At 33.2% G+C, this 20,897-nt stretch overlaps 1 protein-coding gene across 2 annotated transcripts in view; it reads left to right on the top strand.

Annotated features, from left to right (window-relative positions):
• Positions 1-20,897, top strand: part of LOC149079146 (NBAS subunit of NRZ tethering complex-like) — a 110,917-nt gene that overhangs the window by 42,908 nt on the left and 47,112 nt on the right. For both annotated transcript variants that reach the window (XM_089240028.1, XM_089240029.1), the window contains exons 19-31: positions 1,031-1,109; positions 1,218-1,459; positions 2,176-2,259; positions 5,790-5,864; positions 5,990-6,251; positions 6,928-7,101; positions 10,057-10,130; positions 14,046-14,099; positions 14,195-14,260; positions 15,883-16,005; positions 16,138-16,240; positions 17,827-18,050; positions 18,632-18,744. In XM_089240028.1, the coding sequence (XP_089096154.1) occupies positions 1,031-1,109; positions 1,218-1,459; positions 2,176-2,259; positions 5,790-5,864; positions 5,990-6,251; positions 6,928-7,101; positions 10,057-10,130; positions 14,046-14,099; positions 14,195-14,260; positions 15,883-16,005; positions 16,138-16,240; positions 17,827-18,050; positions 18,632-18,744 (1,673 nt within the window). The remainder of the gene's footprint in view (positions 1-1,030; positions 1,110-1,217; positions 1,460-2,175; positions 2,260-5,789; positions 5,865-5,989; positions 6,252-6,927; positions 7,102-10,056; positions 10,131-14,045; positions 14,100-14,194; positions 14,261-15,882; positions 16,006-16,137; positions 16,241-17,826; positions 18,051-18,631; positions 18,745-20,897) is intronic.

Raw genomic sequence — 20,897 nt, 5'->3', positions numbered from 1 at the left:
GATAATTTGTTAGCTGAAACATGATTGTCCATAGGTTTCTATGGAATATAGAAAACCGTTTAATTTGTTCTAGATGCTGCCAAAAATTTAAAGATAAGTGTTATCAAACACTCAAGCAGCACTGTAAAAAAGGCAAAAACTGATCAATGCCTGAAACTAAGTAAAAGCATTATTAGATGTGTGAGAATTTACAAGATAAGAAAATGAAAGTCTGAAAAGGAAATTGTACACTACTTATACAACAGAGTCAAGTTTGTTGGTGTCTATCTGCATGATGGGGTGGACTCCATTCTCTGTCTCATACGTGCAGATGAAAAAGATAAGCTTCTAGAATGTTCAGTTTGATGCTAAAAATCTTGCACTGAAAGGATGTTTATCCGGACCATTCAGTTTGGTGTCAAGAACCTTACTGTGTGGGCACTAGAAACATTTAAGTGTAGGCATCTTTTTCTTTTTTTTAATGAATTTTCTCATATATTTTGCTTCACATGAAATGATTTAAAAATATTAAGAGAAATGGCGATGCATCTGGAAAGTGTTTCTGAGGCAGACTTTAGTTAATTGGGCTCGAGAGGCAGTAATTCTGATCTGCATATGCAGGATCAATCTTTGAAAGGGACACAAAAGGCTTTAGGGGAGCACAAAAATTTTCTTCCAAGGAATTAGCATCCTTTCAAAACATTTGAATTAACAGTTGATGTATTAATTTTTTTACTGCCATAATAAATTTTTCTCCTAATTTTTGGTTGGCTTGATGATGGGGGCAGGTCTCCATGCCTCCTTTTACCCGCTTATGTCTCCAGCGATGTTTTACCCAAAATTTCAGGTCACAACGTGGCTGTTTGAGGTTGCCGCACACGTCCATATCAGCAAAAATGTTTTTTAGCCAAGACTGAAAAACCATGGGAAAAAAGTATTGGTTAATTTTTTTTGTTAGTCAGGGTATCACTGTATATTCATCATCAAATTGTTTTCTCTATTCACATTACTAAGATTTATTAATTTTTAATAAACTACAACTATTTTTCAGGCTTACACTAGAACAAAAACAGCTTTGTGATTGCAGACTGAAACTTCTGCTTTATTTGGACAGATTATGCACATATGAAGTATGGTTTTATTTTCTAAGCTTCTCATACAATACTTTATTTTTTTGTGACACTCTTGTTTCAATTTAACTTGGTTCTAATACAGTTTTATTCCTGCTATTTTCCCAGGCTATTTTAGGAGGTCCAGGAATAGCAGAAGAGTTTTATGACTATAATTTCTTCAAAAAGTTCCGTTCTCAGGCGGGTTTGGAAACTTGCATTAATTTTGCACATAACACTAATTGGCAGGCAATAGCTGCAATGTTCACTTATCATGGCAAAGAAACGCTTCAACATAGATTTGCAATTCTGAGCAACTTCCCAGAAACTTCATCTCCTGTTGAGTATCAGTTGTTACTTCCTAAACTTGAGTAAGTTTGTAAAAATCACATTCTACTATAATTCTTTCAATCCTTCAGTTGTCATGGGTTTGTTTGTCTTTTTTTGAAATTGATTTTTCAGAAGAAGGGGAGGGGGAAATGGGTTTAATATGTTTATATATATATGTTACAAATTAATACACATCTATACCAGTTGCATATTGTTAGGCAACCAAATAGAGATTATATGAATTTCTGACTTATTTTTTGGTAGCCATTAAACAAAGTTACACAGTTGATTCTTGATATAACGACCCTCTTCATTCCGTCGAATATCTGATGTTATATTGGGAGATTTGTTATATCAAAAGGAAAACACATGATAGTCATTATGTGAAAACATTTGAAACTTATCCTACCGGTCATTATAATAGAATGGTCGCTATAACTTGAGGCTGTTATAATGACCGTCGACTGTAACAGGAAAAGAAAGATCGCCATATACATCTGGTCACTTGATTTCAGGAATTTGAGGAAGCTCAAATAGAATGAATTTAAGAGTATTTTTTTTTGGGGGGGGGGGAGAGAGAAAGAGAGTGTGTGTATGGTTTTTTTTTTTAAAGGAATAACTCATCAATAGAGAAAGAGCTGCAGCTGTACAACTCAAATATTTAATGTTATAGTAAAATGATTAAGCCTAATGAGATGCAACAAACAGTGGTTTGTAAAATAGTAATTGGAGGACATGCCTTTTTTAATTTTTTTAGATATTCTGACTCTGGCTTGGTAATCAGCCCATGGAATGAAGACCAGTGGAGAGTCTCTGATTGGTGTGAACTCAAATACCAGAAGTATGTGCTTATTTCATTGTTGGTGCATTCAACATTCCAGGTGTAGTCCTTAGACATTCAAGACTAGAACTAGAATGATTTTTTTTTTTCAAGTATAGGGATGAAGCTTAATAGCATCCAGCCAATTTCAATTGTCTTCCTCCAAATGTTTCCCTATCTATCCCTATTCATTATCTTTATTCTGAACTTTATACTTCTATCAAGCTTCATATTTTTTTTACTTTTATTTGGAGCAGTGGCAGGCTGTAGGTTAGCCACTTCATGTACAAGCTTTTGGTAACAAATTCGGTTTATCTCTATTTGACGTATCAGCGATAAATCTGGTGACCTCACCTCATCCTAACCTAACCGCACGTTAGAACAAGGAAGGGGAAAGGAAAAACATATAATATAAGGGATAATACATTACATACATATTGTGGAAAGATATGTTTTATGTGTGGGGGGAAAAAGTCATTACTAGAGTATGGAAAGAAAAGCAACTCCAGTTGATAGGGTTACTATAAAAAATCCTGATTGTGAAGAAAGAGGAAAGAAAACACAGAGAACTTGTTTGAATTTATTCCACTGACATTTGGATGCAATACAGGGTGTCTGAGAAAGATCTTTATTATTCTAAACATTAGTAACAAAATTACGAAAAGGTGAAAGGAAATGCAGTTTGCTTCAAAAAGAATGAAGAAACTAAGTGTTTTAGTATCAATTGCCTGAGGTAGATGGTGCCAGTTGCTCAGCAGCTGCAATAAGAAATGAAAATGGCAACCACGTAAGAAAAAGTGCAGTGTATATGGTGGTCAGTGGAAACAAAATCGCCAAAAAACAGGGAAAGTAAGTTTTGTCTGATGAACTATAAAAATCCACGAAGTATGCTTTCAATTTATGTATAGATGCAGAAGTTTAAAGACACCAAAAATGTTGAGCATGTGAAAAATTACAGCCCACCATCGGCATCAGAAGAAAGTGTCGAACGAATCAGAGACGCATTTCAGTCGAACATGAACGAGACAGTCCCAAATGTAATGTTTGGTATGGTCTTTTACTCAATGCTGTAATTGACACTTGGTGAGAAATCGAGAAATTCACATGCTCAACATTTCCTGCGTCTTTAAACTTCTGCATCCATGCATAAATTGAAGGCATACTTTGTAAATTTCTATGGCACATCAGGTGAAACTTTCTTTGCACGGTTTTTGGTGATCTTGTTTCCATACACATTGCGTTTTCTCCTGTGAGGTCACCATTTTTGCTTCTTATTACAACTGCCAAGCAACTAGCGCCATCTACCTCAGGTAATTGATACTAAAAAACTTAGATTTCTTCATTCCTTTGTTGTAAACTGCATTTCATTTCGCCTTTTGGTATTTTTATTATTAATTTTTAGAATAATAAAGATCTTTCTCGGACACCCTATGTTATGAAGAGATGGTATTTTTTCGGCTTGAAATATACTGAGAAATTGAATTTTCTGGATGTTATGCCAAAACTGATATTTGGAAAGAAAAGTGATTTGTCTCTTCCGGGAATCGAACCTGGGTCCCTTTGCTATGACTCCACTCAGCGCTTCACGCTACTAATGTGTGTTATGAGGAATTGAAAAGTGTGTCTCTGGTGTATTGGTTAGCGCAGTTGCTCGGTATGCAAGGGGACCCAGGTTCGATTCCCGGAGGAGACAAATCACTTTTCTTTCCAAATATCAGCTTCTGCATAACATACAGAAAATTCAATTACCCTATATTATATCGCTGATGATAAAGGGGTTAAAAATTTTGGGTGAGAGCATCCAAGTTAGTTTTCGCAAAACTTTGGAGAAGATCATTTTAAACAAGTTTGTTTTTTTTATCTTGTGTGAATTTACTTGATATTTAAGTAGGTTTGAATCATTCTTTGATAAATTTTTTTCAGAAGAACTTTTTGAATTTTAGAAAAATAAAGCAGTTCCTTTACAGTAAGGTTTTATTTATTTTTCAAAAACTTATGGTTGTAGAACCCTGCGAAACCACCAGCTGCCATTAGTTTCCATGAGCTTTGGTGATTTCAAAGTTTTTTACTCATTCTCTTAACATTTATAGCAAAAAAAAGGAGGTACCTTTTCATCATTATTTCCTCTATTCTAACCCTTTATCCATAGGTGGAGATAGACTTAGAAGTCTGGAGGCACGATGATGATGATGATGTGTCAATTCATATATACATGTATACATTAGATCAGTCGAATCCACTTTTGATGCTGGGGGGGGGGGGCAATGCCCCCCCCTGTATCTCCACCTATGCCTTTATTTACCTCATTATGAAAAAATTATATAATTATGATGCAAATGTTTTTGGGATGGGCTATTTTAGTTCTAACTAAAGCCCAAAAACAAAAAGAAATATGTTTTTTTCAAAAATTTTTTTTGGACGTAAAAATTAATTAACCTATTACTTTAAAGTACCACCAGCACTATATGCTCATAATAATAAAAAAAATACCAGTTAAAAGTATGTATATGATATAGTTGCATGAATTTTTGTTTATTTTACCACAAAGAAAGCCATAATTTGTTTTATAAATTTGTTAGGGAAAATTTTGTAAAAGTAGTGTTTCACCCAACAGTGTAATGTAGCAAACTTTTACAGGGACGAAACACCTAACTGAATTTAGGTGCCATTTAACTAACATATTTAAAAATTAGTTGCCCCATTCTTATGCTGTCATCTGGTAATCATAAAGTAGTTTTAAAGCTTTTATGCTTCAAAATACCAACATCCAACAACGCATGTGAAAAATGTTACAGGGGTTAGAAGGAAAGTTATACCTTAAAGTAATGTCAAAGTCAAAATGTTAAAAGAAACATATCTACCTAGGTAGGCCTATTTATACAGGAGAAAAAATGTTAAATCGAAGAATTCTTGTCCTTATACATCTGTGACCTAACTTGGATTTTTGTGAGGAGGGGTACACATGATTTTTCCACCCTCTTTACTGTAAAATCAGATAATTTTATAACGGTTTTTTTTTGCCTACTAAAATGTACTGTCCCCAAAAATTTACTACCTGGGGTAGTTCTGCTCCAAGTGTCAGCCCTCCTTTTTGTCCCTCCCCTACATTTGTAGATTTATACTCTGAATCCTGCTTTATATAAATTCAGTGCAAGAAATCTATTCCATTTTGTGAAGTGGAAAATGTTTTTGCAACCAATCATATTTTATAAATTAAAATAACATTTTAAAACCCTTGTTTGAACTAAAATTACTATAGCCCCTCATTAAAATTTTTTAGTTGCAAAACCTTTGGTAACTCTAGAAGAATTATAACTGAAAAGTATTTTTTTTTGTGGTGGGAGACTATATTTGGCCCAGGTTTTGGATAAGCCATAATGACCATTTTTGTTGAACTTTGATGGTATCTGTTCATAGTTTTGATATTTATTTTATTAGACATCCATGTTTTTTATGGGCGTTTTTTTTTTCAGCCACCTCATTGGGCATTTTGCCTGTTGTGGCCTTTGTATTTGTATTATAGTCTAATTACCTTATTATGTTTTTGTCAGACCTGCTATTACCCCTGCATCTGAAGATTTCATCATTGACTTCTATGAAGATTATAAAAAATATTGGAAATATAGGTAAATTAAATCATTTCATAACTAGTTACTTTGCTTATAATTCTTAGGGAAACAAATTTCTGGTGTAACTGACTGCAGATTATTAATATACTTGTTTTTGATCCCTTGTTTTGTTCCCCCCTTAGAGATGTACAAAATAGTTTGTTATTGACTGAGTGGTTCATAGAAAGAGCCCATGAAATTGAAAGCAGAAGCAGCATTGTGGACAATGCTTTGGATCTTGTGAAACTGGGTGTTGAAAGAAATGTGCAAGGGCTAGAAAGACTATTCGATCATTTGAAAACATTGGAAGTCCTGACATATGAGTGCATGTTGGAGAAAGATATCCCATTGAAGATAATTGAAGAAATGGATGACTATGATGTGGTTCAATTGCTGATGTCTAAGGTAAGCCATCTATCATATTATCCAAAATAGATAAAATTTTCTAAGTTTCGAGAGAAAAAAATTCTAAAATTTGTGTTTAATTTATATATGTTGTGCTATAGTATTTTCTGGTATTTTAATCACGATTCATTAATCTCGTGTTTCCTTAGTTGGAGACATTTTTTTTGTATAAGAAATTGTTTTCATCTTTAGGTCAATTGCCATTTAATGTTGAGAATTAGATTTTTTTTAATTGATGACAAATCTTCTAATCATTGCATTTTTCATTTCTTTTAAAAGAATTTCAATCATTATAATTTCTATCTTTGTATGAGTTGCTTAACATAGAATTTGTCTGCAGCAGTGGTTCTCAACTTTTTTTGACTCACAGAACCGTTTTCAGTATATTATTTCTATGGCGGAGCTCTGACTCGAGGAGTCCCTTTTTGTGTAAAATTTTTATGATGGAACTATGTGGGCCTCCTTTTTTTAATCATCTATCAAATTTACTGATTTATTTTATTTTCCACGAATTGCCGCGAAGCCTTCGTGAAATTCACACGGAGCACTGGTTGAGAACCGCTGGTCTACAGCATGTAATCAAAACTGTTCTAATGCCTGATGTTCTTCTGTTAAATATTTTTTGTTTAATGATCTATGGTTTATTCTTTGATATAATTCATTTTTTTATATTTAGTCAGCAGAAAATTTATTCATGCGTCATGTTAACCAATGGTTATTGCCATTCCTGGATCGCTGTGAAAAGCATAAACCAGGCAATAAGAGAATTCTTTTAAGAAGATACTTAGTTGATGTATCAAAATCTAACTTGAAGTTTTGCCGGAAACTTTTTGAAAATTCAAGGCGTGAGGTAAATAACTTGTATTTATTTTTTCCCATACTTACATTGGTTAAAATTACATAATGTTTCTTTTCTGGGTTATTATGTCTTAACACTTTCGGGTCTGTGCTATTTCGACTATGTTTGTCCCTGTGGACTGGGGTTTTGACACTTTTCATGATTTTTTTAAAAATACTTAGAATATGTATATTGACAGTTTTTTTTAGCTAGAAATTTCAAACGCTTTTATTTCATAATATAGCAATTATTTAAAGATACTAATAATTAATATTTATTGAGAAATAATTAAAAAGTATGTTTTAGAGTTTTAAAAAAAGTTCAGCATAAGGAAACATTGTTTTTCAACATAAAATTGCAAAAAAATTCTGAATAAAAACTTACCCGAATGTTGTACAAATATCTAAAAATAGTTTTTATTAAAAAAAATATATTATCTTATAAAATTTGTGTTGGTATGGTACACTTCAAAACACACATTTACGCATAGAGCAAAGCCACAAGGTTCACAATAAGTTTGAGTTTCTTTCCTCAATCTTTTTCCAGTTTCTGCCTTTGATTTGCTCCTTTTCATCATGTAAAATGAGTAACAGTTTTGTAAAGTATATGTCCTAAAACATTTGAAAAAAATAAGTAATATACATCAAAAGTAAAAAATCAAACATATTTTACTAGTGCTATCATCGTCATCTGAGAACTGTGATTTTTATCTCTTATAAAAGCGGACTGGTATTCTGAATTATCTGAATCTGATGACTAACAAATAATCATGGGCTAATATATCTTTAACTTCAGCCAGCCAAATCATCGACATCTGATAAGTCTAAATATCGTGTATGAGACATCGCAAAACACAACAAACACGGCTACCTTACATAGGAAGGCAAATGTGTTTCAACTATACTCTACATCATTTCATAAAGCTACATTTGTTGGCTGCTGCCATCTATATATTTTTTTTTTAGAATTAGAAGATTTATAGATTATGTTTAAAAACACAGGAAACATATATATTCAGCCATTTTATAGCTACGAGAGTTAAAAGTTAAGCCCGAGTCAGGCTCAGACTTAGACCTGAAATTGTTAACAATAGGTTGAACCACAACCAATTGCAATTGTAGCAGATTTCATCAGTGGATGTTCTAGTCATGATTAAGCAAAATGTTGGGTGCATAATTTTCTCAGTTGGCAGACAATATTTCACCATATTACTTTTGCTGACTTTAGAATAGCTAAACAGCTTATTTCCAAAATGTCTAATATTCATTTGGCCAATATTTTGCAAGAAACTGCTAAACCTGTCCACCAATCTTTCAGCATATTATTTCAACCCCTAAATGTGTAACTTTGCATATGTGCGAATTCGTTACTGAAACCAGTTTGAATATAAAAATATTCAGAATCTGGTTTGCACATAAGGTGAGGTCATATAATTTCCATTTCATATTTCGAATTTGCTGGTAGATGTTCTAATTAGAAACTACTCTTTGTTTGTTGCAGAGCATGTGTGGCTGTGATTTTGCAAATTTTTTAAAATGTTTTGTTGTTTTGTTTGCATTTCTTTTCTTTTTTTTACCTTTATGTTTGCAATCCAAACTTTTTTCTTACTATAGTTGGAATCACAAAAAAGATAGTTATATATTTTTAAATTAACGTTACTTCAGTAGATTTATTTTATGGATGCTTTTTTTTTTAGGCTTTGCACGCCTTCAATAAGGCCATTGTATACTTTAAGGCTTATTAGATACTGTATAAATAGTACAATTTGAAATCAATTTCTTTTTTTAAATAATTTTTCCTGGCTGTTAGTACTGTAATTAACTATGAAAAAATTATCAGCTCAAAAAAAGAACATTTAAAGATTAATATGTCATTTTTATATACAGTTGGTTTGCTTGATGAATATCAATGATTAGAATAGAATTCGATAGAATTAGATGTAAAAAACAAGATAATTTTATACATTTTCAAACCTGTGCCTTTTCAGGTCCTCTGCCAAACCTGTTACTTTAACCATTGAGAGACTGAAGTTTTTTTTTAACTCATCTTGTTCATGGCTAAATTTTTTTTTTTTGAATCCAGGTTTCCCCCCCCCCCCACCCCAAAGCATCAATTTTATTTGTTTTTTTGTTATCCATTTTAGACCCAGTGCTAACAGACTTGAGGGGGGGGGGAAAGGGTTGTTTTTTCTCATTGAAGATATTCTTTTTAACCTCAGGTAGGTTCTGCCTTTAATGGTGACACACACAATATCCTTGAAGGGTGAATTCCTCAAGGTTAGAAAATTATATCTACAGTGAGAAAAAGAAACCTGCACATTTGTGTGCACAGGGTCTGAAAGAAATATGGTGGTATAAACTAGAGCAGCTTCTCATCGCAATTGAAAATGGCCACAGGATTGTATTCTATAAACATTGGATTTTCCTGAGTCCATTCATCAGAAATTGTACCATCCACAAAACCTGATTGTCTGTGCAATGTCTTGAACATGTAAAGTAATTGTTCTTTTGCTGTCATCTCTATACAACCTTGCTTTGCTTTCAAAGCAGAAAAAATCTCCACCATTTTCAAAATGTTTCCTTATTTCCCTCAAAGTTTTGCTTAGTTATGGCACCATTAAAAAATGCCCTTTCTAGCATGGCACCATTCCAATCCAGTTTTGTCAACATAATCAAAATTATATTTTTTCTGTATGAGCTTTCATTCTTCAAATTTATAGATGAGGTAAAAAATACCAAAGTTTTTAGGTTAGTAGAGACATACCTGCACATTGAGTGGTCTATGTATTAATAAAATACCATTATGTTGATTGTTTTCCATTCAATCTTTTTTTTTTCATATTTGTGCATCTCATTCATTAGTCTGTATGAGTTTAAATTAATTATTTGAGAAAAAAAACATATTTAAATTGATTGACATTTATCATTGCTAAATGAATATTGAAGACTGCTTTTTATGTTTTTTCAGCAAACTGAATTCTCTGTCCCTGAATTAGAGGATCAGATGTCTCTTGCTTTAGATTGTATATATGTTTGTGAAAGGTAAATTTCTACTGCTTTTTACTATATGCTTGAGAATCAAAGTATTTTCATATCAAAAAATTTCTAGTTCAAAAACTATTGCAATTTTTTTCATGTTTCACACTGTTATTAAAAGTAAAGACCATTCAGTATTTACGACATTGCCAATTTAACGTATTACTGATTTCTCATTTGAAAAACACTCTTTACAAAAATGTTCTTATTTTATATTTTACTGACAATTGAATAATTACATTAGTTAATTTAAATGAGTTTCCAAGAAGACTGAAATGATATAATTTTGTAGTAATTACACTGGACAAGAAATTTTGATAATGTTTCTGCGTCCCTGAAAAATAGTAATTTTATGTGCTGAACACAAGTTTAACTGTAAAAAAAGCTGAATTGGCTATTGGTTACTCTGAAATTGCACATTTAATGCATTTATAATAGCACAATGTCATACATTTATACATACATACATTTATAATAGCACAATGTCATACATTTATACATACATACATTTATAATAGCACAATGTCATGCATTTACACATACATACATTTATAATAGCACAATGTCATGCATTTACACATACATACATTTATAATAGCACAATGTCATACATTGAAACATACACATAAGTATATAGAAAGCAAAATACAAATGCACAGAAAAACGAACAAACACAAATATATAAAAACTTCATCAATTTATAGACACACAATATTAGTATACATAAAAATACAACAAAAATAGGATGCAAATGCATTACAGCATAATCGTTCATTTATCAGTGCTGACACGTTATTGCATTCTGCATTGCGCTTGTACTGGACATGAGGAGTAGCTCTTTCCTACAATTGCCCAACAGCAGTCTGCCAGCATCTAGGTTGACCATTTTCCCTGGTAATGTTGTTCTACGGTTCTTACCACTTTTTTACCATACAATAATACTCATAAAGTGCTTTTTAACTGTTAACATGGTAATATCTCAAAAACAAGAGCCAAAAACTTAATATTCATGTTCAGCAAGTCAAAATCTTTCGGAATTGTATACTTTTATGTTAGATGCAATTTTATTTTTGTTCATTGTTATTAAGTTTTATCATTCTTATTGAGAATCATTGCATTCAATCATAATAAAATCATAAATGAAAGATTTTCAGTTTCGAATTTTAAATATAATTTTTTAGAATTGTTTTATGCATCAGTTTCTTTTACCGTATTTTAACATATTAAATGCTAGTGAGCAGTACAGCTTGAATCAAAGCCATAACTAGGATTTTTGCCATGAGGGGCAAACTTAATTTTACTGCCTCTACTATTATAAAACTTCATAATTTGAGTTTAAATTATAAAAACTGAAATTCCCATTATCATTTCTATAAATCCCAAAATTTAAATTTCATTTTTCTTTATTTATTTTTAATGATAATGAATGAAGTAAAAGTAACCTAGTATGTGGTATGCATGTTATTGAAATATGGTCAAGTTCTTCATTAAAAGAAGAAATATAGAAGATCTGGTAAATATATAGACTTAAATCTCATTCTTAGATACAGTGCAGAAAGATAGCTGTTCTACACTCATGTCCATAAATTAAGGATAATGCCAGCTCCGGCAAATAAAGGTTCAGAAACAAAACAAACGTTACTTATTCATAAAGCTTATTTATTAAACAAAAGATAAAGAACAAAAACGATGGTGTATGTATGATACCATTCATAAAAACTACGATTTTTGCTCCCTGGAGCAATTGTAAAAAATATCTCCTTTACAAAAACTTAATATTACATGGTTGGTATGATGGTTAATACATTGTATGTCTCCCATGCGATGAAATACAGTCCATACAACGCCTAGGCATGCTGAGTATTAAATTATCGATCTGATCTTAGGGAAGATCACTCCACTCAGCAAGCAATGCTCTCCGAAGTTCCGGTACACATGTAGGAGGCGGTTGACGGGCTGCAACTCGTCGGCCAAGCATTTCCCACACATGCTCTATCGGGTTCAAGTCATGCTGAATTCGGATTCAAGAATGCTGGCCATTCCATACGGGTTATATCCTCAGATTCAAGGCATTCGTTTATGATGTTTGCTTATTGAGGACGGGCGTTGTCATCCATAAACACAAATTCTGCGCCCATGACACCCCTAAACAAACGTGCATGTTGTCCCAGAATGATGTCCCGATAAATTTGGGCTTTCATGGTTCCGGTTTGAACATGCAGATCTGTTCTGGAACCCAGTATAATTCCACCCCAAACGAGCAATGCTGCACCACCGTAACGGTGTCGTTCAATGATGTTGTCTTGGTGGTAACGGGTACCTGGCGTTCTCCATATGAAAGTCTGACGTGAATCAGACTGCAAGCTAAACCTGGACTCGTCGGAAAACATCACACAAGCCCACTGTGATGATGTCCACATTGTAGGTTCTCTACTCCAGGCTAATCGCTGCTGACAGTGAGTTGCCGTGACCGGAACACATCTGACAGGCCTGTGAGCATATACACCAATATCTCCGAAACGTCTGTACACGGTTTGCCTTGAAACTGTGGTACCCGTGGCTGCAGATAGCTGACGAGACAGGTCGGATGCTGTGCTCCGTCTGCTTCTTTTGGCAGTTACCGCCAAATATCTGTCTTCATTCGGCGTTGTAACTCGGGGGCGACCTGTACTGTAATGTCTACTGACATTTCCGTTATCTTGGAATCGTTGCCAAAGCCTAGAGATGACACTTTAGGCAATTCCAAGTTCCTCGGATACTTCCATCTGAGTACGCCCACATTCCAGGCGGCCGATAATTCTACCACGTAAAAACTCATCCACATGCGTCCTCTGTGTCATAACTATTCGCTCATGGCACTGAGCGCCTTACAGAACTCTTGTGAACAATTTTACTTCTTTGCCACCATTCCTTATATACCCCCCTCTTACACTCTTGTCATTGTGACGTACTATCGGCATCATCTGGTGGCTTCCTGAAATTTGCATATCATTCTTACAGATGTGTGTGATAATTCTACAGGTGAAATTTTTACTTTAGATTTCGATTTTCGTGTGATTCTGAATTATCCTTAATTTATGGATATGAGTGTATTTCTAGATTTTGTGCATGGAAAAAATTGCAGAAAAATATAGAGAACTAAACTTAGGTATAACTGCACTAAGTATTTGCAATGCATTGGGGCATTTTAATGGGACACTAGGATTCCCCTGTTAAAAAAAAAATTGTTTTTGTATAAATCCTTCAATTGTGTGTATGCCCTAATTACTGATTTAAAATAATAATATAGATGTTGTGTACCAACATAAATACCATTGGACTTAAAATTTTAATATGAAAAGTGAAAAAGTCTAGAGTTTGCACATTTTTTTTACCAAATCTGTGAAAAATAAAAACATGTAAATAATTAATCAACATCATGCATGTCCGAAACACATCATAATAGATGTGTCCATCAATTGCATAAGAAACAATCTGGTCAATAGAATATATGTTTAATTTATTTGATGCTAAATAACTCTTTGGTTGTATATAGAGTGAATTGAAAAACTTGCACCATATTTGATGTTGAGTCGCCACCAGGTATATACCTTAAGGAAGGAGGAGCTCTCATGAATAAAAGCACTCCAAAAGAAAAATACTAATCCATGAACTTAATTTGGGCTCAACGACTTTCATGTTACATAAACACAGATTTTTGGTGTTTGTATTTCTTGCATTTTGTTTATTGTTTGTTAGTTTACTCATTAATGCTAAATTAAATTTGAGAGATTAGGTGAAAAATATGTATTTTGAATGATCAACAAGATTTGTTAATTAATAAGTACTCAGTTGATTTAAATATAAAAAAATGGTTTTCTTTTATTTTTTCATACCCTGACTATCAATTAAAACTTTTTATTTTTAATTTTAATTTCTTAGAACAGACTGTCTGAAGGATGTCTGCGTAATACTGGAGCATCTGCAGAGTCAGAAGTAAAATATTATATTTTTGCATTGTTGTTCACTTGATATCATTATGATATTTTTTTTTTTGTCATGCTCTTATATTTTAATAATTTTAATTTCAGTAAAAAGCTGAGCAGCAAAGGCATTAAGCTTCTTGAAGAGATCAAAGAATTGGAAAAACATCTGAGGTTAATTATGTTCAAATGAAATTTTGCATGTGATTATGAATTTCAGTATCTATTTTATCCTTCTCTGCCCTTCAATATGAAGGATAGATGTGTTTTACTTTATTTTTTCAAAACAAAATCTATTTCATAAACATGCTGTATAATTCAACTTATGCAGTGGCACCATCTTGATTTATGAGTTTAATCCAATCCTAAAAATTACTTATATTGTGAAAATCTCATATCATGAAGTTAAATTTCCTAAAAATAATGAGGTTTATATATCAACTTGTTATCATAATTATGGAGATCTCACACAAAATCGAATTATTATGTCACAGTACAGGGTATTTTATGCAGAATAAAACTAGTTTTTCTTAGAATACTACTGGGGTCAACTGAAGGTTATTTTCTGAAGTTTTCCAGCTTCGAGGTGTGAATGCGTGCCAGTCTCCTATTTGAAAATGTGTCTCTGCAGAAAGCTGGTAGACCTTGAACATGATACTTACATAACAAAAATTAGGCATTTGTAATTTTCACTTTAAAATATGGAAGAAAGATGGCAGCATTAGTATACCAAAAAAACAAGCATAACTCTAATAACATAAATACATTGAGGGAGGGGGGGAGGTACACACACAATCAACACATTTTGGGCATGTAACAAATTCGTTAGAAATTTCCCACAGGAATGTTTGTGAGGTACATGTATGTTTAAGTAGTAGTAATATAGTCTGGATGCGTGTCTGCATGCATGTGAAATGCCTTGTCCTTGAGTGCTGAAGTTTCTTTGCTGAAATTTCCCATCACAGTGTGTACGGATGTCACCCAATATTTCACAACCGGCCAAGCACTAGATGAATGTCATATTTGAGTAAACTTAATCATGATTGGTACCTGAAAGAGATTTGTGTGACACAGCCTGAGTTGTATACACTGTGCTGATCTCATCAACATAGTACTCACATATAAATTTCCGGATACTTCCAAGCCAATGTTTGGTGGGGGACTCAACACGGTGTAAAACAAGCAAGTACAAGAGACATCCCAGTAGACATGAACATGCAGAGTAGACATATCAAGTACTTGCCTAACACACTCTAATATTCCCTTCCTTTGAGATCCCTCAAATATCCCCTGGGGATATACATAGCTGCCACTGCATCAACTCTTGCATTCCCAAAAATAATAATGAAAAAATATTAACTTTATTCATGATTATATATATGTATATATGTAAATCAAGGTGAATGTGCTTTAATTGTTCCCATGTTAATTAAGATCTAAATATTATAAATAAAATTAGTTAATTTATGGTATATTAGTACAGTGAAGGAGGCCTCAAAATGATTATTTCCTCGTTGTTCCCTTGTCTGGTAAGGGCAACTTCGACTATAGGCTTGAACTTGTTGGAAGCACCTTGGCTCTTTTATGCTTTAAATAAATTTTCTCTTGCATGCTCCACATTCACATTTTAAGCCAATGTTTTTTTGGTTATCACTTGAACTATAGGATAAGGCTCTTGTAAGTGTAGATATATATATATTGCTTTTCTAGTTTATTTATTAAATGTTTTTTGGTTCATGTATCAGTGTTTTTATTTTTATTGCAATGTTATAATTTTCATATTTCTGTATCTTCAGGATTGCAGAGATTCTTGAGAAACACAGTAATTCTGTAACATTAGGTTACATTCGTCAGTGCAGTGAAGATAAGGAGGACATAAAAAAACTACTCACAAAAACAACTCGTTTATCAGGTCGAAGGTATGTAAAAGTCATGTGTAAAAAATGAAGTTACTGGTTAATAAAATAAGCATTGCTTTCTGAGTCGGAAATGGTGTGTAAATTTATTTTCAATTTAAATTGCACTTGATATTATCATTTTTACACTTCCAGGCACCCTGTCCTAAGTGACAAAGAATGGAAATATCTGTTGAAAGATGTTCTTGAAATACAGAAAATCTTAGCAAATAAGATTGACATACATGACTGCTATGAGGTGAACAGTGTTTATGTTTTTTCATAACTAAGGGCATTTATTTTGAAATTTCTTTCAAACACAGTTATTGCTGATAAAGTGACATATTATCAAAAATGCTGATATATTTTATGTGGAGCAATACTTCATAACTCTCACAAAAATAGCTTTGGATCAAATAACTGTGGCTCCCAGCAGTGAAGATAAGTCAGTATCTCACCCCCTCATTGGAGGCTTAGACAACTAATCATCCCCAATACATTACCAATTCAGTTGGGACAACCACCTTGTGACCATAGAACTATTGTGAATTCGCCAGAACATATTTAAAGACATACAGACATCTCTCGGAAATTAGGGAAATGTTTAATAAAGCATGAGAGACAGTGAGTTTCTGTCTCTTCCCAATCAATCTGGAAAACATTTCAAAATTTGTTTTTATTCTCTGCCATCTTTTTCCTCATTTTAACCCTCTCATCAGCATTACGGGGAATATCTCGTCTTCTATGGGTTTGTCATTTTAGCAATTAAAAACCCATATATTTCAAGTACATAAAATTGATTTTCTGTGTGTGTGTGTATGTTCTCTATATATAAATCTACAATTTTAGATCTATCGTCGGCAAATTTTGCATATATACCAAATGGGACCCAACTTGGGCTCCTTTTCACAGCTGGGCAAATGCCCGAAATGGGCAAAAAACTGTCGAGCACTAATGGTTTTCGAGCCTCAACAATGATTTTCGGAATGTTTACTTTGGTTCCCTAACAATGTGTTTCTGGCTTGTATATGATACTCCACATCTCTTACAAATCGGTTGACACTGTCACAGACTCAGTGCAGACAGTTCTGTATCCTGCAGAATTTCTGAACTCTTTGGATATTCCGGGTGTGCCACTACACAACTTGACCCTCAAAGTCGGAGCACCTATAATGCTTATAAGAAATTTGGAGACACTGAGACTGCAATGGCACCAGACTCTGCATGAAGAAATTGCACAATTACATCATCGAAGCAACAATTCTAACTGGATGTGCCAAAGGAGAAGACGTCTTCATTCCACTTATCCCAATTATCACTAAAGAAATGCTTTTCGCTTTCAAGCAATTACAGTTCCCGATTCGTTTAACTTTTGCCATGACAATCAACAAAGCGCTAGGCCAGTCGTTAGCAGTGGAAGGTATTAACCTACTTGAGCCCTGTTTTTCACAGGACAGTTCGTGTGTTGGTAATCCTAAAAATTTGTACATCTACACACCAGATGGAAAAACAAAACATATTGTGTATCCACAAGCGATTTTAATGAAAATATTTAAAAATGAAAGTAATTTTTTTCTTACTTGATGTAGAAATTTTTTTTGATTAAGAAATAATTAATAAGCTATACATATATAAATTTTTTACGGGGCGGGCAACGTCGTCGGGTATCAGCTAGTCACAAATAAATTTTGAATATCAAAACTTTAACTAGAAAAAACAGACTCTGTGCCTATGTGTCTATCATCTCATTTTTATCTTAAACTGTTATCACTCTGTTTCTGGCATTACAATGACCATGATTTTTTAAAAAACATATTTATATTACATGTTTAATTTTTTCCTCAGATATTTCTTCTGTCCTTGTTATGCAGTGGGAGACAAGATTCTATCAGTTTGGCTGGAAAAATTATGGATTGTAACCGTCGAACTGCCAAGAAAAGATCCCTGATTGAAGAGAACCATTATTACAAACTACCTCGTAGCAGTTGCATAAATTTGATACTCAAAGCTTCACAAGAATATTTCAATTCTTCATCTAATCCATTGGATAGCTGTATGTCACTTGCAAAGTAGGTTCATGAGAAATTATTCTGTACTAATATTCCATCACACACACATACTTTTTATCATAAATAGAGATAGACTTGATTATCTGGGGAGAGGCATGATGATGATACCAATACAGTTGATGCTTGATTTTACGAATCTGCAATTTATGAACTCAGCTCATTTTTTATTAACTAATCTTCTATTCCAAAATATACGTATTAATCCTTTAAATGTCATTTCCATTTACAAACTTTTGATTGTATGAACTAGTTTTTGATGTCGAAACAAGTTCGTAAAAACAAGCGTCAATGGCATATTAAGTCACTCCAACACATCTCTAATGATTGGGGAAGCATTGTTCCCCCCTCCACCCACATGCACCTCATGAAAATTCCTCTAAAGAATTTCCAATGAATTGGTGCATGTTAGAAAGTGCTGTGTGTGTATTGTGCACCTAACAGAAAGATGATTGTTTGATGAATGCATATTATGTATATGAGAAATGATGCCATCCATCTTTTGAATTCGAAAGAACATGATTTCTTGGAGCAAGCTTTTGAAGCTTTGTTACAGCGATAATTTTTATCATTTTTTTCAACAGTTTTTGCCTGAAACTTCTTGACGAGTCAACTCCTGCTATTGAAGAAGAAGAAGATTTGATATCTTCATTGAAATTATTGCAAGAGTTTAATGTTAGTATTCTTCCTTTGAAAGGTTAGTATAATTAAGTTGTAGATTCAGTAGTTTTTGATATGAATGCAACTTTAAAGGAAAATATGTATATAGAGCTGCAAGGGGCTGCAGAATGATCATTGCATAAATTTCTGGTTTCTCAAATTTTGGTTTGAATCCAGCAGTTTGAAGCATGGCTATTTGGAATCATCTTTGTTGGTGTTGGTCCATGTTTAATTAGCCTTTTTTTTGCTTACAAAAAAAATATGTATTCACAAAAACGTTTTTCTTTTTTAAATCATTTTTTTAAACTGTGTATTATTAAATAGTCAATTATAAAAGAAATCTAAGCTCATCATGCATGTGTTATAATAAAAAGTTTGTTGTGTAAGAATCTAGAAAATTTAAAAAACGATAAGCTTGATTACATAGTACAGTCGGTCTGAACAGTTTAGTTAATGCACTTTTATTGAAATAACAAGAAAACTACAGTGAGTAAAATTAGCACCGCACCTTTTTATGGGTAATACCCAAAACATTTTTACATGCATAGTGGAAAAAAAAATTATGAAAGAATATTTAAAATAAATATATCGTAAATAGAAAAAATGTCAGTCTCAAAAGTTTAGAGGAAATTCTAATTTACAAAAATTACAGACTTTTAATAGACTTTTCATTTTTTTAATAACCTCAAACACATGATCCTCTGTGGATCTTTTTACATTCTGTAGGGTTTCAATGTGAAAAACTGTACCATGCTTCGTCTATAGAGCTCTCTAATTCATTGACAGCCGAATACTGCATTTCATTTGCAAACACATTTATTGTAAGTATGCTCCTAATAGGATTCAAGTCAAGACTCATCGCTGCCCAGTTTAAAACCGACACATTTTCGCGATCAAACAGCGGTTTTGTTCCAGCTGATCTTTGAATAGACATGTTATGATGTTAAAATGTCCAGTTTTGTCCTCCTAAATCTTCTCCAATCAGTAGCAAATTGTTCTTGAGGATCTTTGTAAGCATCAAAGTTTTGACGACCAATTTCAAAAGTTGAAGAAACCTGACCTGTAGTATTAGAAGCAAATACTACTCATACCATTATAAGCTCCATGAGTGCATTAAGCTCCACCTTGCTGTTTGCTGAAAAAGAATTGGTTCTTTTTCTCAGTAGGAAGACCATCCATCTGGAACATGTAAGTTCCATTTTTTTGCACCACTAAATATGATACCAAGCTATTTGTCTCCATAAAACATGATTTACCATGCATTTCAGTCTTTCTTCTCCACACCACAGAGATCAACAGACCTACAAACGGTACAAATATTCAATCATTACACTTCACTTCTGAAATATAGACGACAGCACTGAAAAATCAGACACAACGCCATATTTGCACTCAGGTTGTTAGGTACACATACTTTCCAGCACAACTCAATAGGTAGTAAATTGCTCATGGCGATAGACCTTAGTTATGCTTGGTTTGAAAGAAAGAAAGAAAGTGTCTCTTCTCCATCTCTCTTTGGTGCTTCCTTGTGACAGGCGATTTCCTAACCACTCTTTTATGAACCAAATACAAGCTTCTCTAATCCGTATGTGAACTGTATCTATTGAAATTTTCACTTAGGATCTTTCATAATTTCATGCAAGGTCATTTTTTGTTGAGCACAATCTTCAAACGGTTTTGTCTGCGTAAAAGTGTACTACGTTGCCTACCACAACGAGGTTTTTGGCTTTAGGGGTACAGGTTGGATTAATGTATGTCAAAACACTGCATTTCGACCTGCCTAAAGCAATTGTAATGTCTTTTGCACCCCCCTTTCTTTTTGCTTTTTAATAAGGTACTCAAATGATTTCATCCTACAAGATATGTGAAAACTTCAGCAATTTTTCTATAAATGAAAATCAGCTCAATAGCTTTCCACTTTTATACTATCACGTCTCTGATAAACCATATATCCAGAGGAATGTACAAAAGGTCTATGTAGGTAAAATTATATTGTTTGTCTTCTACGCCAAACTTTTTATTCTTATGAACCATAAGAGAATATTATCTCTTTCGTCAAATTAAAAAAAAAGAGTAAAAATACACCAGTTGACATACTTGTATGTATTTATTAATTTCTTGACAACTGTTACTGAACTGTACATGCACCTTGTACACATTCCTCTGCGGAATTTCTAACAAATAAGTACA

Source organism: Pholcus phalangioides, unplaced genomic scaffold (genome assembly GCF_987345545.1).
Source record: "Pholcus phalangioides strain wild (caught in Gottingen) unplaced genomic scaffold, Ppha-v1.0 ptg000012l_1, whole genome shotgun sequence".
Classification (NCBI taxonomy): Eukaryota; Metazoa; Arthropoda; class Arachnida; order Araneae; family Pholcidae; genus Pholcus; species Pholcus phalangioides.
This window is presented reverse-complemented; position numbering and strand designations above follow the sequence as displayed.